Source organism: Sinocyclocheilus anshuiensis, unplaced genomic scaffold, assembly GCF_001515605.1.
Source record: "Sinocyclocheilus anshuiensis isolate Anshui unplaced genomic scaffold, SAMN03320099.WGS_v1.1 scaffold365, whole genome shotgun sequence".
Taxonomy (NCBI): domain Eukaryota; kingdom Metazoa; phylum Chordata; class Actinopteri; order Cypriniformes; family Cyprinidae; genus Sinocyclocheilus; species Sinocyclocheilus anshuiensis.
In genome coordinates, this window is record NW_015539834.1 from 248905 (window position 1) to 266715 (window position 17811).

Consider the following 17811-nt stretch of genomic DNA (forward strand, 5'->3'; position numbering starts at 1 on the left):
ATTTCTGCTCGTTTTGCCGGAAATACAACAGGCATATTCATTCATAAAGCTGAATGGCAAATTTGGCACATTCGGAATAACAAATAAAAACTAGAACTGTATAATTAAACTAAAATTATTATAGACTATATGGTTTGTGTCATCTTCTGATTGGTCAACTTCAGATGGCTCGCCAAATCGTCTCATTCAGCCGCACATACGCCACGAATTTAAACCGACAGCATCTGATTTTTTTTGACATGTTTGAAAATTATCGGGAGGACGGGAGGTGCTTGTAACGTCTCGGATCGGCCCGTAATTCTTCTCACACGGTACGAGTCGCAACCATGCGAGCATCTGCGATTTTCTCCCGAGAGAAAAAAATCGCCTGCGAGCTCGTACGACAGCAAAAATCGCACCGTGTACGCCCGCTTTAAGGGTATAGGCAGGTGAGTTTTTTTTTTTCAGGGTTGGAGCTGCAGGACTCTGCAGGACTGCGGCTCTCTAGGACCGAACTTGCCTACCCCTGCACTAAATGATTGTAGAAATTGGGGGGCAGTCGTGGCCTAATGGTTAGAGAGTCGGACTTGTAACCCAAAGGTCCTTTCCTTTTCCTTCTTTTTCTTTAAAAAAAAACAACAATTTACTACGTGTTTGTTAGTGATGCTACTCCTAATTAAAGCTAATGGCAAGCAGTAACAATATGTAACGCATTCAGTCAGTGGCACTGACATGACATTTAGTCTAAGGAATGTGAAGTGTTTTTCCATAAAGGTTATTTTGGTGTTTCTGTATTTCAGTACACTAGATTCTAGTAAATGACGAAATGGCATTAGAAAATTTCTCCAGTGATCCAAGCGAGTACCTGGTAAGCCATTCATATAATGGCCCTCATGTCACTGAATCACTTTCAGATATTTACGTCAGCCAAAGTAGCATGAGAGCTATAGAGAGCAGACTCTCTGCATGCTGTCAAATCGCTCTGATGGTACTTTGTTGTCACACATTGATCAATCTGCACAGCCGCTTCAAGCCAAACACACCTTTAGGCAATTTAGAAATCTGGCCAGGACATGTCCAGGAAAAAAGGATATATGGTCACCCTAATTAAAATACACTACATTCTAGTATTAAATGAGGAAATGGCCTTAGAAAATTTCTCCAGTGATCCAAACGAGTACCTGGTAAGCCAATGATATAATGACCCTGATGTCACTGAATCATTTTCAGATATTTACATCAAGCCAGTCACCATTTGCAGATACCATAGAAATCAATGATTAGTGGTGTAAAATGAATCACAACCAGTGTTGGGGGTAACGCATTACAAGTAACGTGAATTACGTAATCAGATTACTTTTTTCAAGTAACTAGTAAAGTAACGCATTACTTTTTTAATTTACAAGAAAATATCTAAGTTACTTTTTCAAAAAAGTAACGCCAGTTACTTGGTTTTCCCATTTATTGACTGACAAGTCTCCTGTCCCCATATTGGGAGAAATCGGAAGTGCAGAGGAGTTGTGTGCTTCATTACACTTTTTGGTGTGAAAGGGCTTTTACATTTGCTATAAATAGAACTTCTTATATTAAAAACAATCAAGCCCTGCTCATATTTAAAAAGTAACGCGAAAGTAATGCAAAAGTAATGTAACGCATTACTTTCCATAAAAAGTAACTAAGTAACGTAATTAGTTACTTTTAAGGGAGTAACGCAATATTGTAATGCATTACTTTTAAAAGTAACTTTCCACAACGCTGATCACAACTGTTGCACAAGTGTTTAAGATCACTTAATATACACCTGTTTCTTTGGTAACAGACTTCAAAACACTTCAAAACAAACATGTCAAAGATGAAGAAAATGTCATGCAAGTGTCATGGCGGATGCCCAAATCCACTATAATTTAAAAATAATACTGTTGTGTCACAGAATGTAGTTTTAAGAGTTTTTAGGCGATAATGTGCTTGTTTAGACTTCAAATATGCAGTTTGTTAATAAAGATAATGTCTATTTGAAAATGTTATTTGACGTTTTCCAAACGTCAAATTTTTTTTTTGACGTTTTGCCTTTGTACTTTTGACTGAATTGCCTAGCAGCGTTTATGATGGCTGTTGTTGTTGTTTATTAAATATTATTCATCAATAAATAATATTTTATATAAATAATAGTAGCATTTAGTATTAGGAAACTGTGTGTTCGTGATGGTAATTTTAGTTGTTCCTGTTGTTTAGTTGTTGTTTCATTGTTCCTCAATTAGTTGGCGACAAGAGACTTTTTTACGAGTCAGCGGTAAAGACTTTTATATTGAAAGAGACTAAAACGGAAGTTATCGCTTTCCTCAGTGGACATTCAAACTAATGTTTTATTGTGAATATGAGATTGAACTGAAGAATGAATGCTGTATCAGATGCAGGTAATCACACTCACTCAGTCAATCTCTCTCGCATAATACTCTACTCTACATAATACACAGCTTTTAATACAGTAAAATAATCAACTTTTAATGAAGCAACTCAATGTTCCTTCGTTACTAGTTCTAAAGTGATGTTTTGGAATTAGTAATGGAGGCTTGGGCTCAGCTGTTAAACTATCAAACTTAGATTTGTATTTGACGTAGTTCATCGGCGTTGCGTGATTAGTGACGAATGCGGAGAGAGAACAAAACAAAATGCCGGTCACGAATTAGAAGTACAAACCGAGGATTTGTAAAGAAAAATGTCGGAGGATTTCAATATAAACCAAGAGGAGACTGGTTATCCTTTGCTAAAGTAAGGAAACTTTGCTTCCACTATTGTTTTTTGTAGTTGTAAAATTGAGTGACAGCTTGTGCCACCGCATTTTTTAAAAATGACTCTTTTGCATCTTTGTATTTCAAAAATGTTCTTTAAAATACTGTACATAAACATTATTCCAATTTTATGGCCAGCAAGAAGTGTTAGTGTGACTTTATTTTTAGGAATGCACTCCTGTGTGTAACGCGTCTCAGAAAAGCTTGTGTGTCATGCATGACAGATCTTAGCATTCATTTTTCACCTTCTATAAACCAAGAGGTGACTGGTTTTCCTTTGCTAAAGTAAGGAAACTTTTTATTACATTTGAAATATGGATATTTTTCTTACAAAAACACATGGTTTCTAATCTAGACCCCCCCACTATGCAGAGTTTGTATGTCTCCTTTATTTAACACCTGATTCAGATCATCAGCTTGTTAGGAGAGACTCCATGAACTGAACTGAGTGTATCAGATAAGGGTGACATACAAAATGTGCAGAGCAGTGGGTCCCCAGGACCAGTTTTACAACAAATTATTGTTTTACAACAATTTTTTATTACTTTCTTTGAATATGAATATTGTCTGCACTATGAAGCAATAACAATTTCATGATTAAAGTGACTAAATAAAATAATATTATAAAAGTCATTTATAATTTTTATATCATTAAATATTATATATAAGATATAATATTTATATTATTTATATATACACGTGTGTGTGTGTGTGTGTGTGTGTGTGTACACTATCCCACTATTGTTTTTTGTAGTTGTAAAATTGAGTGACAGCTTGTGCCACCGCATTTTTTAAAAATGACTCTTTTGCATCTTTGTATTTCAAAAATGTTCTTTAAAATACTGTACATAAACATTATTCCAATTTTATGGCCAGCAAGAAGTGTTAGTGTGACTTTATTTTTAGGAATGCACTCCTGTGTGTAACGCGTCTCAGAAAAGCTTGTGTGTCATGCATGACAGATCTTAGCATTCATTTTTCACCTTCTCTTTTTCACCTTTTCTTTTCATCCCTCCCTTTCCCTCCCCTTCTCAATCTTTCTCAATCATGTCGAGTGATGGAATTAAATAGTCTGTGTATGTGTGTATGTAAGAGAGAGAGAGAGAGAGACTCATGGCAATGATCAGTGAAAGCTCAAGCCTGTACCATAAACAGTGAATGTCCCAGCCCTCTCTGCCTGTCTCAACTGGCCCTTTCATACTGATAGCTTACCTCTGGAATCAACTCACACACTCACACACACACACACATATACACACACACAGAGTTAAACACACAATTGCTTTCTCACAAACAATGTATGCATGTGTACTTGCTCATGTACACACAAAGCACATTTTACGCTTTTAAGCATTCATACAAAAACCTTATATACTCAATGAAAAGTCAAATTTTCAGCCTTTTCTCTGAGTCAGGCTTTGTGCCGCCCCATAATCACCTTTCCTCTCTTTTTCTCTCAACACAACAGTTTATTCAGCAGGGTGTAGCCAGCGAGACCTCAGCAGCCATTGTCAAGGTCTGAGAGTGTTAGTGTAAACATAGGCAGCACCGGGAGAGTTGGAGACACAGCCTTGCCCTGTAGTTATGTTTTTTCTTTTTTTCTATCTAAAGAGTCCCTCTTTCTCTGTAGCTTTAAGGTATGTGTGTTTGGCAGGAACTGGTCCTGCTTAAGGTGTGTTCTAGAGTCTGTTGGTTTTGCCAAGTACGACACACCTGGAAATGCAACATGCTCATTTTTAAGCAATTGTGCACATGGTCAAATCTATTGTCTTGTGTTGAAGATGGGGTTATGTATTCATAAAAGACTTTATGCATGTATAAAGATTCCAAGCACTGACATCTCTGTGTACACTGAAAACATATGTACTATATATATATATATATATATATATACATACAGTATATATACTGTACTATATAAAATAACCTAAATGAAACAAACTAAAAGAAATCATTTAGCCCACCCCCCTTGGTTTCATGACTAAACATGAAGTGCCAGTTTGAAGGAAAATTGGAATGTTACAGGAGTAGTAAAATAAATAAATTGGTTCATTATTTGCTTGCCCTCATTCCAAACCTGTATGCTGTCATCCATGGAACACCAAATAAGAATAAAAATATTAACAACTTGACGTACAATTAACTATTTAAGTTAAATGCAACTTTTAAACATTAAAGTTAAATGCATACAAGTTATTCTAATTTGTCCTTCCTTAATGTATGTGCAACATATGCTTATATTATCATATAATATCTTGAAATCGTATGATTATGACTATAGTTAAAAAGTGGTAACTTGCAACTGTTACCTTAAAGAGCAATTTCTACCTGTTTTAACCAGTGTCGTGTTGCCATGTTGAGAGAAATCGGAAGTAAGTGCAGAGGCGTTGTGCGGACTGTGTGAACATGATGCTTACTGTAGTTCTAGACTAAATATGAACATGTATTTATTTACTCATCTCACCTGCACAAAAACAGATTCAATATTCCTCAAAATGAAGAAAAATAGTCAAATGCAAACTCAGAATATTATACAAACCTGCAATAATTAAATATGTTAAATGAGGCAAACATAATTTATGTATTTAATCCCATTTTATTAACCAATGTCTTTGCTACTGACCTTCAATCATCCAATTAAACCATTCTAAGCAAAAATGACACATTTGTGTTTTATTTTTGTTATTGCATCATATTCTTCAAGCAATATGTTTGAGCTGCGCCCTCTACTGTACAGACATGTATTTACATTTCCTTCAGCCTGAGCAGGGCCGGCGCTAGCTATAGGCAGAGCAGGCGATTGCCTAGGGCCTCGGGCTTTAAGGAGGGGTCTCCAAAACTGTAACATCCCCTGTACGCCAGTCCATGGACAGCAAAATACTAGCCTCATTGTTCATTGGATGTTGTTGAATTGCCACTCACCTGCAATTAAACCAGTTAATGTTGCTGTTTCAAAGCGAGTCCCGCCTTCTGAATGTTTGCCGTAACGAACGCATCCTTCAGGTTCTGAAGCAAAAGGCTAAATAGGCACGCAAAGAACAGCTCCTAATGCAGGTGTGTGAGTTGCCGTCATCTATTTTGGAGTGATTGCAGTGTATTCTAGGGTGCTTTCACACCTGGCCTGTTGTTTCGGAACCTGGCGCGTTTACCCTCCTTAGCTCGGTTCAGGGCTAAATCACAATGTATAATGGGTAATTACGTAAGTTCCGTGAAAAGCATTAGCTTTGTTGTTTTGCTAATACTTCAAAATGAACCATGTGAATGTCTGTGGGTGAGCATGTCTTCGCCATTCAAAATCAAAGCGCACTTTTTCATTTTATAATGCCGTTTTATTGCTCTTCTTTGTAGTAAGTGCATTTTAAAAATGTTTTCCCAATCAATCCTGGACCCCTGCTCAAAATGATAAATTATTATAACGACAGCTACAAAAAAAAAAAAACAATAAGCCCGCGAAGCTGTTGTCGTTCCATCCTGACGGATGACATGCGTGACAGCTAAGTGGAATCCCGGAAAATAAACCGTGGAACTTTGACCAATGAGAGAACAGTTTACTCGCACGTGACTTGTATTAACAAATTTGGTCCGTTTAGAGACTTTGCCGTGTGAAAGCGAACCAACCACACCAAGAATAAAAATCAACATTGTAATAATTTCAATCCCTGTTTCGGAACAAAGCAATCGATCTACAGGTGTGAAAGCACCCTAAATATAAACGTGTTCTGTCGATCAGCGTCGTTTCTGAAAAGATCATTCACCAATTTATTATGAGTTAAGGGTGCTTTCACATCTGGCCCATTGTTTCGGAACCTGGCGCGTTTCCCCCTTTAGCTCGGTTCGTTTGGGCATATGTGAACACGGCAATCGCGCTCGGATCCGCGCCAAAACAATCGGTCCGAGATCGTCTGAACGAGGTGGTCTCGGCTCGATTGAAAACGAACTCTGGAGCGGTTCGGTTGTAGTGAGAAAGCAATTTAATATAACGACATCTACAAAAAAAAACAACAACAATAAGCCCGTGAAGCTGTTGTCGTTGCATCCTGACAGATGGCAGCTGTGACAGCTAAGTGGAATCCCGGAAAATAAACCGTGAAACTTTGACCAATGCGAGAACAGTTTAGTCTCAGGTGTGAAAAGAGCGCGAGCAGTAAATGACATCGCGTCGGGAGCTGACTAGCAAAATAGCTACAAAAGTAAAAACAAGTACGTAGGCTAAACTCATATTTATTAATATTAATAATATGACAATATCATAGTTAATATTGGTTAAATGGGAGGGAGAAATCCTGCCCATACCCAGCTAGGGATTTTTTTTTTTTATATAAAAGCACTGATGTTCATTTACTGAAGTGATATTCAGGAACTGTGAATAAATTACTGAAAAAATACTGCTAAATAATAATAATAATAATAATAATAATGTTATCACGGCTATAATAACATCCTCAACAAACAAAAAATAGATTACCTTAGATAAAGTTTGATTAATATGTACGTACAGTACCGGTCAAAAGTTTGGACACATTACAGTTTTTAATGTTTTTTGAAAGAAGTCTCTTATGCTCATCAAGCTATACATTTATTTAATCAAAAATACAGAAAAAACAATAATACTGTGAAATAGAAAAGTAAAAATAAATTTAAAAAATAAAAAATACTGACCCATTGAATTGCAAACTTTTGAACTGTATTGTTACAAAAGATTTCTATTTTAAATAAATGCTGTTATTTTTTAAGACATTAATACTTTTATTCACAGGGATGTGTTAAAATGATACTGAAAATTCAGCTATGACCCACAGAAATAGATATTGCAAAAAAGAACACCATTATTTAAAGTTTCACAATATTATAGTTCTTTCTGTATTTCTGATCAAATAAATGCAGACTTGATGATCATAAGTGACTTCTTTCGAAAACATTAAAAATGTGTCCAAACTTTTAACTGTTACTAAGTAAAAAATATACAAATTTAAAATGAATATAAATAAAAAGGTTAGGAATCACATTTGTTTCAAATGCTTTTTATTGGGGGTGGGGGGCCTCCAACATGAATTTTGCCTAGGGCCTCCTAATGTCTAGAACCGGCCCTGAGCCTGAGGTGTATTCATTTCACTTTTGTTGTGAAAGGGCTTTTACATTTGTAAAGAAGAACTTTTTATAATAAAAACAAACAAGTAAGGCCTGCCCAGATTTAAAAAGTAACTCGAAAGTAACGTAATACATTACTTTCCATAAAAAGTAACTAAGTAATGTAATTAGTTACTTTTTTAGGGAGTAATGCAATATTGTAATGCATTACTTTTAAAAGTAACTTTCTCCAACACTGGTTTTAACCCATAAAAAATGTGTTTTGTTTGTATAAATTCCTTTATTTAGGTTGATTGAGAATTATTAAAAAATATTTGGTCCTTTAATTAAAGCAGTTAATGTAGATGTTACCATTTTAGGTTACCATTCTATGCAAGCACTGTGTCATAACTTTGAAATATATAGAAATAGTAAATAAGTGGAGAGTGTTGGGAAAAGGTGAAGTGGAGAGTAAATGGGCATAAAAGGAATCAGTTGTTTCAACCCTCAGGCTGAATGTATCCATCTATCAGCTCAGAAAAACAAAAAAAGGACAGTTAACCTCCTGGGGCTAAACACTGAATGCTTTGTAGTGATTACAGTAGATGCTTGACTTTACCTGGAGCCCAGTCTGTCTGTATGAGAGTGAAGGAGGCCCACTAGGTCACTGGTTACGTATGATTAACTGCCATGGTGTTGTGCTGAAGGGCACATCAGTGAGACACACGAGAAGTGTTTTTCTCATGCCACACGTTTATCAAATGTCAATAACAAAATATAACTTTCACTTCCATTTTCTACACTCTTAAAAATAAAGGTTCTTTACTGACATGGACTATATTAAAAACTATTGACTGAAAGGTTGTTTGGGGAACCAACAATGGTTCTTAGATGGCATCGCTGCAAAAAACCGTTTTGAAACCTGTGTATCAAAGTAAAGTTGAATTTACACCAAGCTCATTACATTAAAAGTTCTCCCTACATTTCTCAGATATCCCAGCTCTCTAGTAAATAATCATTCTGAAAACAAATAAAAATGTCAAATGTTTTTTATACTTCCTCATTCTGTATATTGAAAAACAGGCACGATGCAACAGGTTTCTGGTGAAAATGCAAAAACGCAGTGTGCTGCAGCACAATAACAGCCAATCAGAACATGTTCAATGTTTAATATACATTTATGAGGAGCGTGATTTCAAACCAATGAAATTTCACTGTGGGCGAGGCTGCCTGGAGCAACAACACCGAAATTGAAACCAAGCAGTCAATACGCACGACTAAAACTCAAATTTACTTTGAAGATGTTTTATTGCTTTTCAGTTTATTTTGTTGCACCAATACATGATGCAATACTTAAAATTGGTATTAAATGAAGTGTGGTGATAAGTCTCTTGGTACAAATGTATGGACAATTGTAAAAATCACAGCCTTTCATACCATGACTGATGGAGAAACGGTACATAGTCAATTGTGAAAGATGCTTGTAAAATATGGAATGGTGCCAACACATTTCAAAGAGCGAGTGTTTGGAGGTTTTTAAGCCCTGTGTTTGCTGCCAGACGCTCTCTTGTCTTCTGAGGTTTCATCAGCCTGGAAAATAAAGACATCCCCTCTAGGCTTTTTAAAATCTATTTACTTAAAATGGCAAAAGAGAAAGGCAGGGGGAATGAAAGAAAATCTGATGAGCGGAGGGAATTGCCTCTAAGCTTAGCAAACATTACATTGGCTTGTGCATAAAGGAGGCGACCTGAAGAAAAATGGTGGCAGTTTTGGCATGGAGCGAAGCTGGGGGGTCTGCAGGGTCAATTGAAAGCATGAAATTATGAATCACTGAGCAGATAATGCACTTGTTAGTAAGAGTTTGCATATGTAGAAACAAAAGATGTGTGTTACTTCCTGTTTTTTATACAGCTGAGTGATTTTTGTGCATGCTTAAGCAGACTCGTGCAACTAATTGCATTGAAATGCATTTTTTTAATATATATTTTTCATTTCTGCATTTCCTAGTCTTTTTTCTAGAAATTAAATGAGATTTTGAGTTCCCTAGTCGAGTCCCCTGTAGAGATTAATGTATATTTATCTAGAAATTATATCATTTCCTGAATACAAGCATTATGTTATGTGTGTGTGTTTTTCAGGAGAGAAGGTGAGGGTGTGCGGGTGTTTTGGGACAAACTTAGAGAACCGTCTTTCACTTCCCGTTGGAATCCTTTTTCTGTTGACTATCCGTTCACTACATTCACCTATCACCCTGTCAAGAGTGCCAATGAGGAGCTGGGCCACCTGTGTGATGTGAGTATTACTATGCAACACACAGAACACTTTTATCACAGTCAGGTCTCATGCCATACCTTTGAAATATTTCTATAAGATTTTTTAGTCAAATTATCAGACTTCATAACGACAAAACCCGACCATCATATGAGCTCACTTAAGGCATTCTCAAATGCTGTTACTCACAAGTATTACAGAGGCGCTGCCAGAGGACTTGTAGAGGTGGAGTAAGAATCCACAGTTTCTTGGAAGTTGACTTTGGAAGAAATGACGTGTTCAGTTAACATGCATGCTGCCATATTTATTTCACTACATGATAAACATTTCAAAGAATGACTAAATGAAGCTGAAGCAAGGTTACTTAAGGCAGCGTTTCTTCAACTGGGTTCATTTTAAAGCCACAAAGTCAGGAGAAATTTCCTGAATAAGTCTTACCAAAAATCATGGCACAAAAACTACTGAATTAAGATTGATTGAAAGGCTTACTAGTTTTTAAAAAAAGGTGGCTTAGTGATGCACTGCCAGTGGAAGGTTAAACAAGTTCAAATTCAAGTTTATGGTTTGTCTGTGTGCATACATGCCATTAAGTTATTTCTTGCCTATAAAAACACTCATGTTTCAGGTTTAAGAGGCCAAGCTCTGAAAGCTGTTCATTTAGATGTCAATATGGCAATGATTATAGTTTACTGTATTGAAAACTACCATTGCAAAAAAATAAGTCTATTACCAAAAACACGTTTTTTAACCATCTGCTTACCGAGGACATTTTTCTTTTATGTGTGCAGGTATTTTTGTGTGATTTTGTTATCTCATCTCTGTATGTATATAAAAGCAACTTTCATGAATCGCGATTAATCCCACATAACATTAACGATTTTAAATATACTTTTATATTGAAATAATTTCAAATTCAATCATTAAATTAATGTAGTAACAACATAAAGACAGTATATTTTTAATATTTGTTTAATGGCATCTTTTTTATGACTGAAGGCGAGTATAACTGATATCAATACTACTGGACCCATATTCACAAAACATTTTATCTTACCACTAAGAGTTCTCCTAAATAGCAGTAAAAGTTTTTAGCTAAGAGTTTTATCTTAAAACTTATTCACAAAGCTGCTGAGACAAACTTTTACTAAGGAATAGAGAGAAGTCTTAAGCTAAGAGTAAGGGCGGGGTTGACCTCGTTGCTATGGATGATATTATCATGCTTACTAACTATGCACACAGTGATTGGCTGATAGTCTCTGTCAGAGATGTATTCATGGAAATAGTGTAGAGCACGATATGTTGCCGTATTCAAATAAAGGTTTCAAAATAAAAATGTCAATTGCCACATTCAAATAAAGATTTTAAAATGCAGGATAAGGATATCATTAATTAAACAAGTATATGTTCAGCTAATTGTCAGCCTCTTACATGTGTGCTTCTCAAAAACAATTAGTGTATATGCATATTAACAGCCTTTTAATTAACAGAGTAGAATAATCATGGCTGATAATACATGCAAATGTAAAAAAAAAAAACTGGACGCAAGAACAGCTGTTACTTCTTGCCCAACTGGTTAATGAAAACAAGGATATAATCAAAGGAAAATTTGGAGTTGGGATAACCTCCAAAACCAAAGATGATACCTTTGGTCATTATCATCAAATGTTTCTAAAATGTTTACGTTCAGAGGCAGATTGCCGGCAACAGCCATTTTAGGATAGTTTGTGGCTTGGTCTTAGTGACTTAGGAGTCCTCTTCACTACTCCTAAAGTTTCACAGATTTAGGAGCTAGTTTTAGTACTAAAATGTTTTGTGAAATACACTTAGAGCAAAAATTTAGGAGTCCTAAATTTAGGATTGACATGCCCATTATTTTTAACATTTTCTCCTAAATCGGCGAGTTATGAGCTACTTTTAGTCTTAAGATGTTTTGTGAATACGGCCCCTGATGTCTCTTTTTTCCTAATATTTAACCATTGACTATATGTAATGTTAACTATACTAACATTACAGTATAATGGAGAGCTATCAATTTTAACATTTATTAGACTTGAAAAAATAACAACTTCTAACTTAAGTGAACTTAAAACAATCTTCACATAAACCCATTATAGTAAATGTCATATTTACCTGTGCCCTTCAGCAAGTAGGAAATATACAGAAATTGAATAAAGTTATCAAACACTATATTCTAAATTAAATATAGATAAATCCTTAGAGCTACGAAAGTTATTGATTTCCTCTTTTTTGTTCTTTGATTAACGCACATCAGAGCACCTGGGTTATTACATTATTTGGCTGCTATTACATTAAGAGCTGCCGCTGCTGAACATGATGCGGATCTGACATGCGTGCTCGTAGTTTCATTGGCGTTTTAATATATATAAATTATACAGGCTACAGAGCGCACCGCCGCACAGCTCACACTCACAGGACAGGAAAATTCGTTTTTACTGACATAAGGCCTGACAACGTCTCATCTGACCACAGTTTACTGATGTTCAACTGAAGTTCCCTCGACACGTGTACCTTTTCCGCACTCATTTGACTAGCACCTGGCACTGAGGTGAAGTTGGAGTGCTCATCTAAAAAGTCTCCAGTTTGATGCGTCTAAATAAATGCAATTCTTGTCAAGAAAAAAAAGAGACCAAAGCAGCTTGTGAGTGGGGTGGCTAACCCTAGCCCCGTGCCATGCATTAACTGCATTAAATAGTTTTAACTCTGTTAAACTGGAAAAATTTATCGCCAGCGTTAACGCGCTAATTTTGACAGCACTAGTATATACTAAAATATACTTTAAAATGTACCATAAAGTGCATGACAAAGCATTACTAAAACAATAAAACAACAACAAAAAAGATTTGACACTATAATAAAGTGCACTTTTTAAATGTGTACTTAAGCATGTAAAGAAAAACTTACATTATCTGCAAATAGTTAATGTATTTAACTCACTAATAACTAATAAATCAGTTGTTAGGATAGGGCAATATTTGGCCGAGATACAACTATTTGAAATCTGGAATCTGAGGGTGCGAAAAAATCAAAATATTGAGAAAATCGCCTTTAAAATTGTCCAAATTAAGTTCTTAGCAATGTATATTACTAATCAAAAAGGAAGTTTTGATATATTTAAGGAAGGAAATTTACTAAATATCTTCATGGAACATGATCTTTACTTAATATCCTAATGATTTTTGGCATAAAAGAAAAATCGATAATTTTGACACATACAATTTATTGTTGGCTATTGCTACAAATATACCCATGCTACTTATGACTGGTTTTGTGCTCCAGGGTCACATATTCATTATAATTAAGCACTTCTTTTTCGCAAGGAGCATAAGTGGTCACTGCTTTAGAAAAAAGCATAAACCCTGATTTAAGGCTGTATTATTTAATTGCAATACAATTTAGACAATAGACAAGAAATAAAGTTGGTAACACTTTAGTATAGGGAACAATTCTCACTGTTAACTAGTTGCTTATTAGCATGCCTATTATTAACATACTGGCCGTTTATTAGTGCTTATAAAGCACATATTGTGCATGACCATATTCTACATCCCTAAACCTACTCAATACCTAAACTTAACAACTACCTTACTAACTATTAATAAGCAGCAAATTAGGAGTTTATTAAGGCAAAAGTCGTAGATAATGGTTTGTTAATGGTGAGAATTGGACCTTAAAATAAAGTGTAACCATAAAGTTCAAGTAATATTTTGAAGCATCTGTATAGATGAATCACTTTTAAAAACCTGAGCTTCAAATTGTTGATATTAGATTGTTGTGGTCCCTGGCTCACTTAAAGTGGCCACGGCGTCCAGGACAATCTGCTGTCCTTTAAGTATGTATGTAGTTTAAGGTGTGAGCGAGGGGTCTTATGCAGGTGACCACAAAGATCGCATAACCAGTCATTTGGACTTCAGAGGTGTCAAGTCCAACAGCCACATTCCCATTCCTTACATTCCACCCCGCCTACTGAGGTGTACAGCAGGTTCAACAAAAACGAAGAATGGTAGATAAAAAAGAGAAAACATAAACATGAATGTTTTGACAAGCAGAAACCGCCAACCTGACAAACATGAGTTGAGTCAAATAGGTTTTCAAAAGATGTCTTTGCTGTGTTTTAGTACTGAACAAATTACTTTTCCATATTTTCCCTCCTATTTTAGATTCAAAACTTCAGGGAGCAGCTGACTTCAGCAGCACAGAAAGCCCACAGCAAGAATCCTGTACCTGGGAAAGCCAACGGGGTTCTTCTACTGAATCAACCCATCCTAGTTGAAGCATACGTGGGTCTGATGTCTGTTATAGGCAACCAAAACAAGTTGGGCTATTGCTTAGCACGAGGCAATATTGGTTTCTGAGGGCACTTTGAGTCTTCCAGTGATGGTTTACACCAAGTAATTCTCTTATACCAGCTGAGCATGTGTAATTTATACTTATATAAGATAATGAATATTAATATGGCTATTTTAAATCAAGGTGAATGTATCATTTGTATTCTTAAAATACATTCAGTGTCCATCAAACCTTTTAGTTTCCTCTAGTTATATTGCCCCAAGATCTTAACAATGTCTATCAGTCATTTCCTTTGGGTTGTGTCATAACATACACAGTACGTTGTCCCTCCTCCTACGACTTCCTGTGTAGAAATATCTTGTTTTTAGTTTTCTGTTTTAGTTATTTCTCTGCAGAAACTGATTCTTCGCAATGTAATTTGTAAAGTGCCTTTCCTTTCTTTCTGTATTTATGCTGATATTCTACCTCATCACAAGGCTTCTTACAAGGCAATTGATGCATGAAGGTACACAAGTCATATTTTTTTGATGGTTTAGAGTTTATTATTATAGTAGAACACAGTGCTGGATTTTCCCTCATCTTGTAATTACTACATTCACTCAGTCGTCTTGATTTGTTTCTACAGCAGAATGTCAAACATACTGTGAAGTCATTTTAAAAATAAATGGTAATACAGAAACTTGGTTCATTAGTGCTGAATATAATATATTTACATTAACTACAATTAGGAATAATTCAATAAAACGAGTGCTTCATTTATCTGAATAGTCTGCACGATTTTGATTTATAGGGCATTTCTAAGGTATAGGGCAATTGGCCAGTGTAACCATGTCTTATTGAAAATATTGTTATATATGTTTTATACTTGTACATATTCAAAAATAAAACAAATGTACTGTATTTGTGTAAATTATACATTTAAGGTAATTTAAATTATCCCCTTAAAAAACTGGCCCCATGCAGTTAACATGGTGTAGAACAGTCATTGATTGTGGCTGCTTTTCATTTGTTATTAAATTTACAAAAAATACTAATTGTGCAGCATCTAACCTTGGTATATGATAATTTCATTAATTTTGTATTGTCACATTTCATAGAGAATTCACACTTGTGGTAAATTAAAAAAAGATTATAGTAAAGACAGATTTTTTGTTTATAAGTAGCTTTATAAAAACACTTAATTTGTATTCAATCACTATTTTATATATAAATTGCGATTTATATATAATTCATATTTTTTACTATTTATTAAATAATAAATGCATGCAAAAACATAAAAATCAAAGTTTGAAATGCTGTACAATGTGCAGTTAGTTACACAAAAATTACTGTCTTGCATAGTGAACACTGGGTTGTGCAAGAGAACATGCAAAACAGCTTTTGAATAAATGGAACAATTTGTACATACAGTAAATGAATATATATGATAATACATGTGAGTTATTTTATACCTTAAAGTACCTTATAGGCAAATATTATTAAAAGATGAATATGAGACAAAACTACAGAATGTCACATTTTATTATTAGCTGTTTCAACACAAATGTTTTACCAAATAAAAAGGACAGCACTTTTAGAGTTCATCCCACTATCTGATGTGAGCATAAGTATTGGAACAGTTGAATTTAAGGCAGATGTAAAATATTAAAAGCTATTATTTTGTTGCAGATCCCTTGCGTGCAATCAGAGCAGTGAGTCTGCAACCCACAGACATCACCAGACTCTTGGTCTTATCCTTTGAAATGCGTTTCCCAGCCTTTAGTGGAGCCAATTCCAACTGTTGCTTCTTTTGGGGAGTTTCTGCCTTTAGTCTCCTCTTCAGCTGCATGGTGAAATTCATGTTCAATCAGATATAAATCTGGAGATTGACTTGGGCAATCTAAGACTTTACATTTTTTTGCCCTGATAAACTCCTTGACTGAACTGGCTGGGTGTTTTGGGTCATTGTCCTGATGCAATAATATGTAACGCTTTCTGAGGAGTCTGGTGGCATTTTCTTGAATATTGATAGTCAAGATGGTTTTGTACCCTTCCAAATTAATTCTGCTACTGTCATCATACATTAAGTCGTCATCAAAATTGAGAGGGCCTGTTCCAGAGACAGCCATGCATGCCCATGCCATGACACCACCTCCACAATGCTTTACAGCTGAGGCTGTATGCTTAGGATCATTTGCAATTCCCTTTTTTCTCTACACTTTTGCTTTCCCATCACTTAGATAAATTGTGATTAGTTGATCTTTGTCTCATTTGTTCAAAACTCTGTTCCAAAAAACTACTGGCTTTTGCAAACTCTAATCTTGCCTTTCTATTTTTGGTGCTGGTCAGAGGTTTGCATCTTGCTGTGTAGCCTCTGTAATTCTGTGTCAAAGTTTTCTGCGGACAGTACTGTAGATTGTCAGAGCATCACCCCAGTTTTCTGGAGGTAGTTGGTGATTTTACAGACCCGTATTTTAGGGTTCATTTTCACAGCTTTTACTGCTGTTGTTTTTCTCAGCCAATCAGGTCGTTCTTGGTTGCTGATGTCGCCAGTGGTTTCCAAACTCTTGATTTCTCCATGCCCTTTGTTTCTGCTATAGCTCTAATTGACTTCCTATTTTCTTTTAGCAGCCAAATTGCTTGCTTTTCTCTCAAAGTCAGCCCCCTCATCTTCATCCTGGTTTGTGTGTGTCGTCATCGAATGCAAGACTCAGAATGCAAAAGCAATGGATATAACTGATACGACACATTCCCTGCTTTTAATATCTGAAGAATTAATGCAACAGGATACAGCTGATCACTCAGAAAGACCTGTGAGGCACCTGTTCCAATACTTATGCTCAATCAGATAGTGGGGTGAACTCTAAAAGTGCTGATCTTCTTAGCTGGTAAAACATTAATGTGTTGAAACACCCAATAATAAAATGTGACATTCTATAGTTTTGTCTCATATTCATCTTTTAATCATATTTACAGATTTCTTGACTCCACAGCAAACAGAGCATTTTGTTTTTAATATTCCAATACTTATGGAGGGCACTGTATATATATATATATATATATACACACACTACCTTTCTGCAGCACGTTCTGTAAAACAGGATCTTTACCCATGACCAGTGTGGAGAATGCAGACTTAAAGCATGTACACCATAACTCTGGTCTGGCGAATGTTATGTGATAATCTCTTGTTTGTCTGATTACATTTCTCTAGGCTGCACAATGGCTCAGCGTCTGCTGCCTGCAACCAGATCTCAAACCAGAAGCTCTGCGAATATGTGCATTCTTTCCATTCATCAACCTCCTACGAAATCAATTTACAGCAGAACAAGCTTACGGCTTGTTTACTCAACCTGTACACTACCCTGTTAGTTTTGTACATGATACCAATGAAGGTTTGTATTTTTGTCTTTAAGGA

The 17811-nt window shown here is 35.6% G+C and overlaps 1 protein-coding gene across 2 annotated transcripts in view; it reads left to right on the top strand.

Annotated features, from left to right (window-relative positions):
• LOC107684336 (tumor protein p63-regulated gene 1-like protein) overlaps positions 1-15237 on the top strand; it is a 31856-nt gene extending 16619 nt beyond the window's left edge. For both annotated transcript variants that reach the window (XM_016480563.1, XM_016480564.1), the window contains exons 5-6: positions 9974-10127; positions 14285-15237. In XM_016480563.1, the coding sequence (XP_016336049.1) occupies positions 9974-10127; positions 14285-14479 (349 nt within the window). In that variant the 3' untranslated portion in view covers positions 14480-15237. The remainder of the gene's footprint in view (positions 1-9973; positions 10128-14284) is intronic.
• The last annotated feature ends 2574 nt before the right edge of the window (positions 15238-17811 follow it).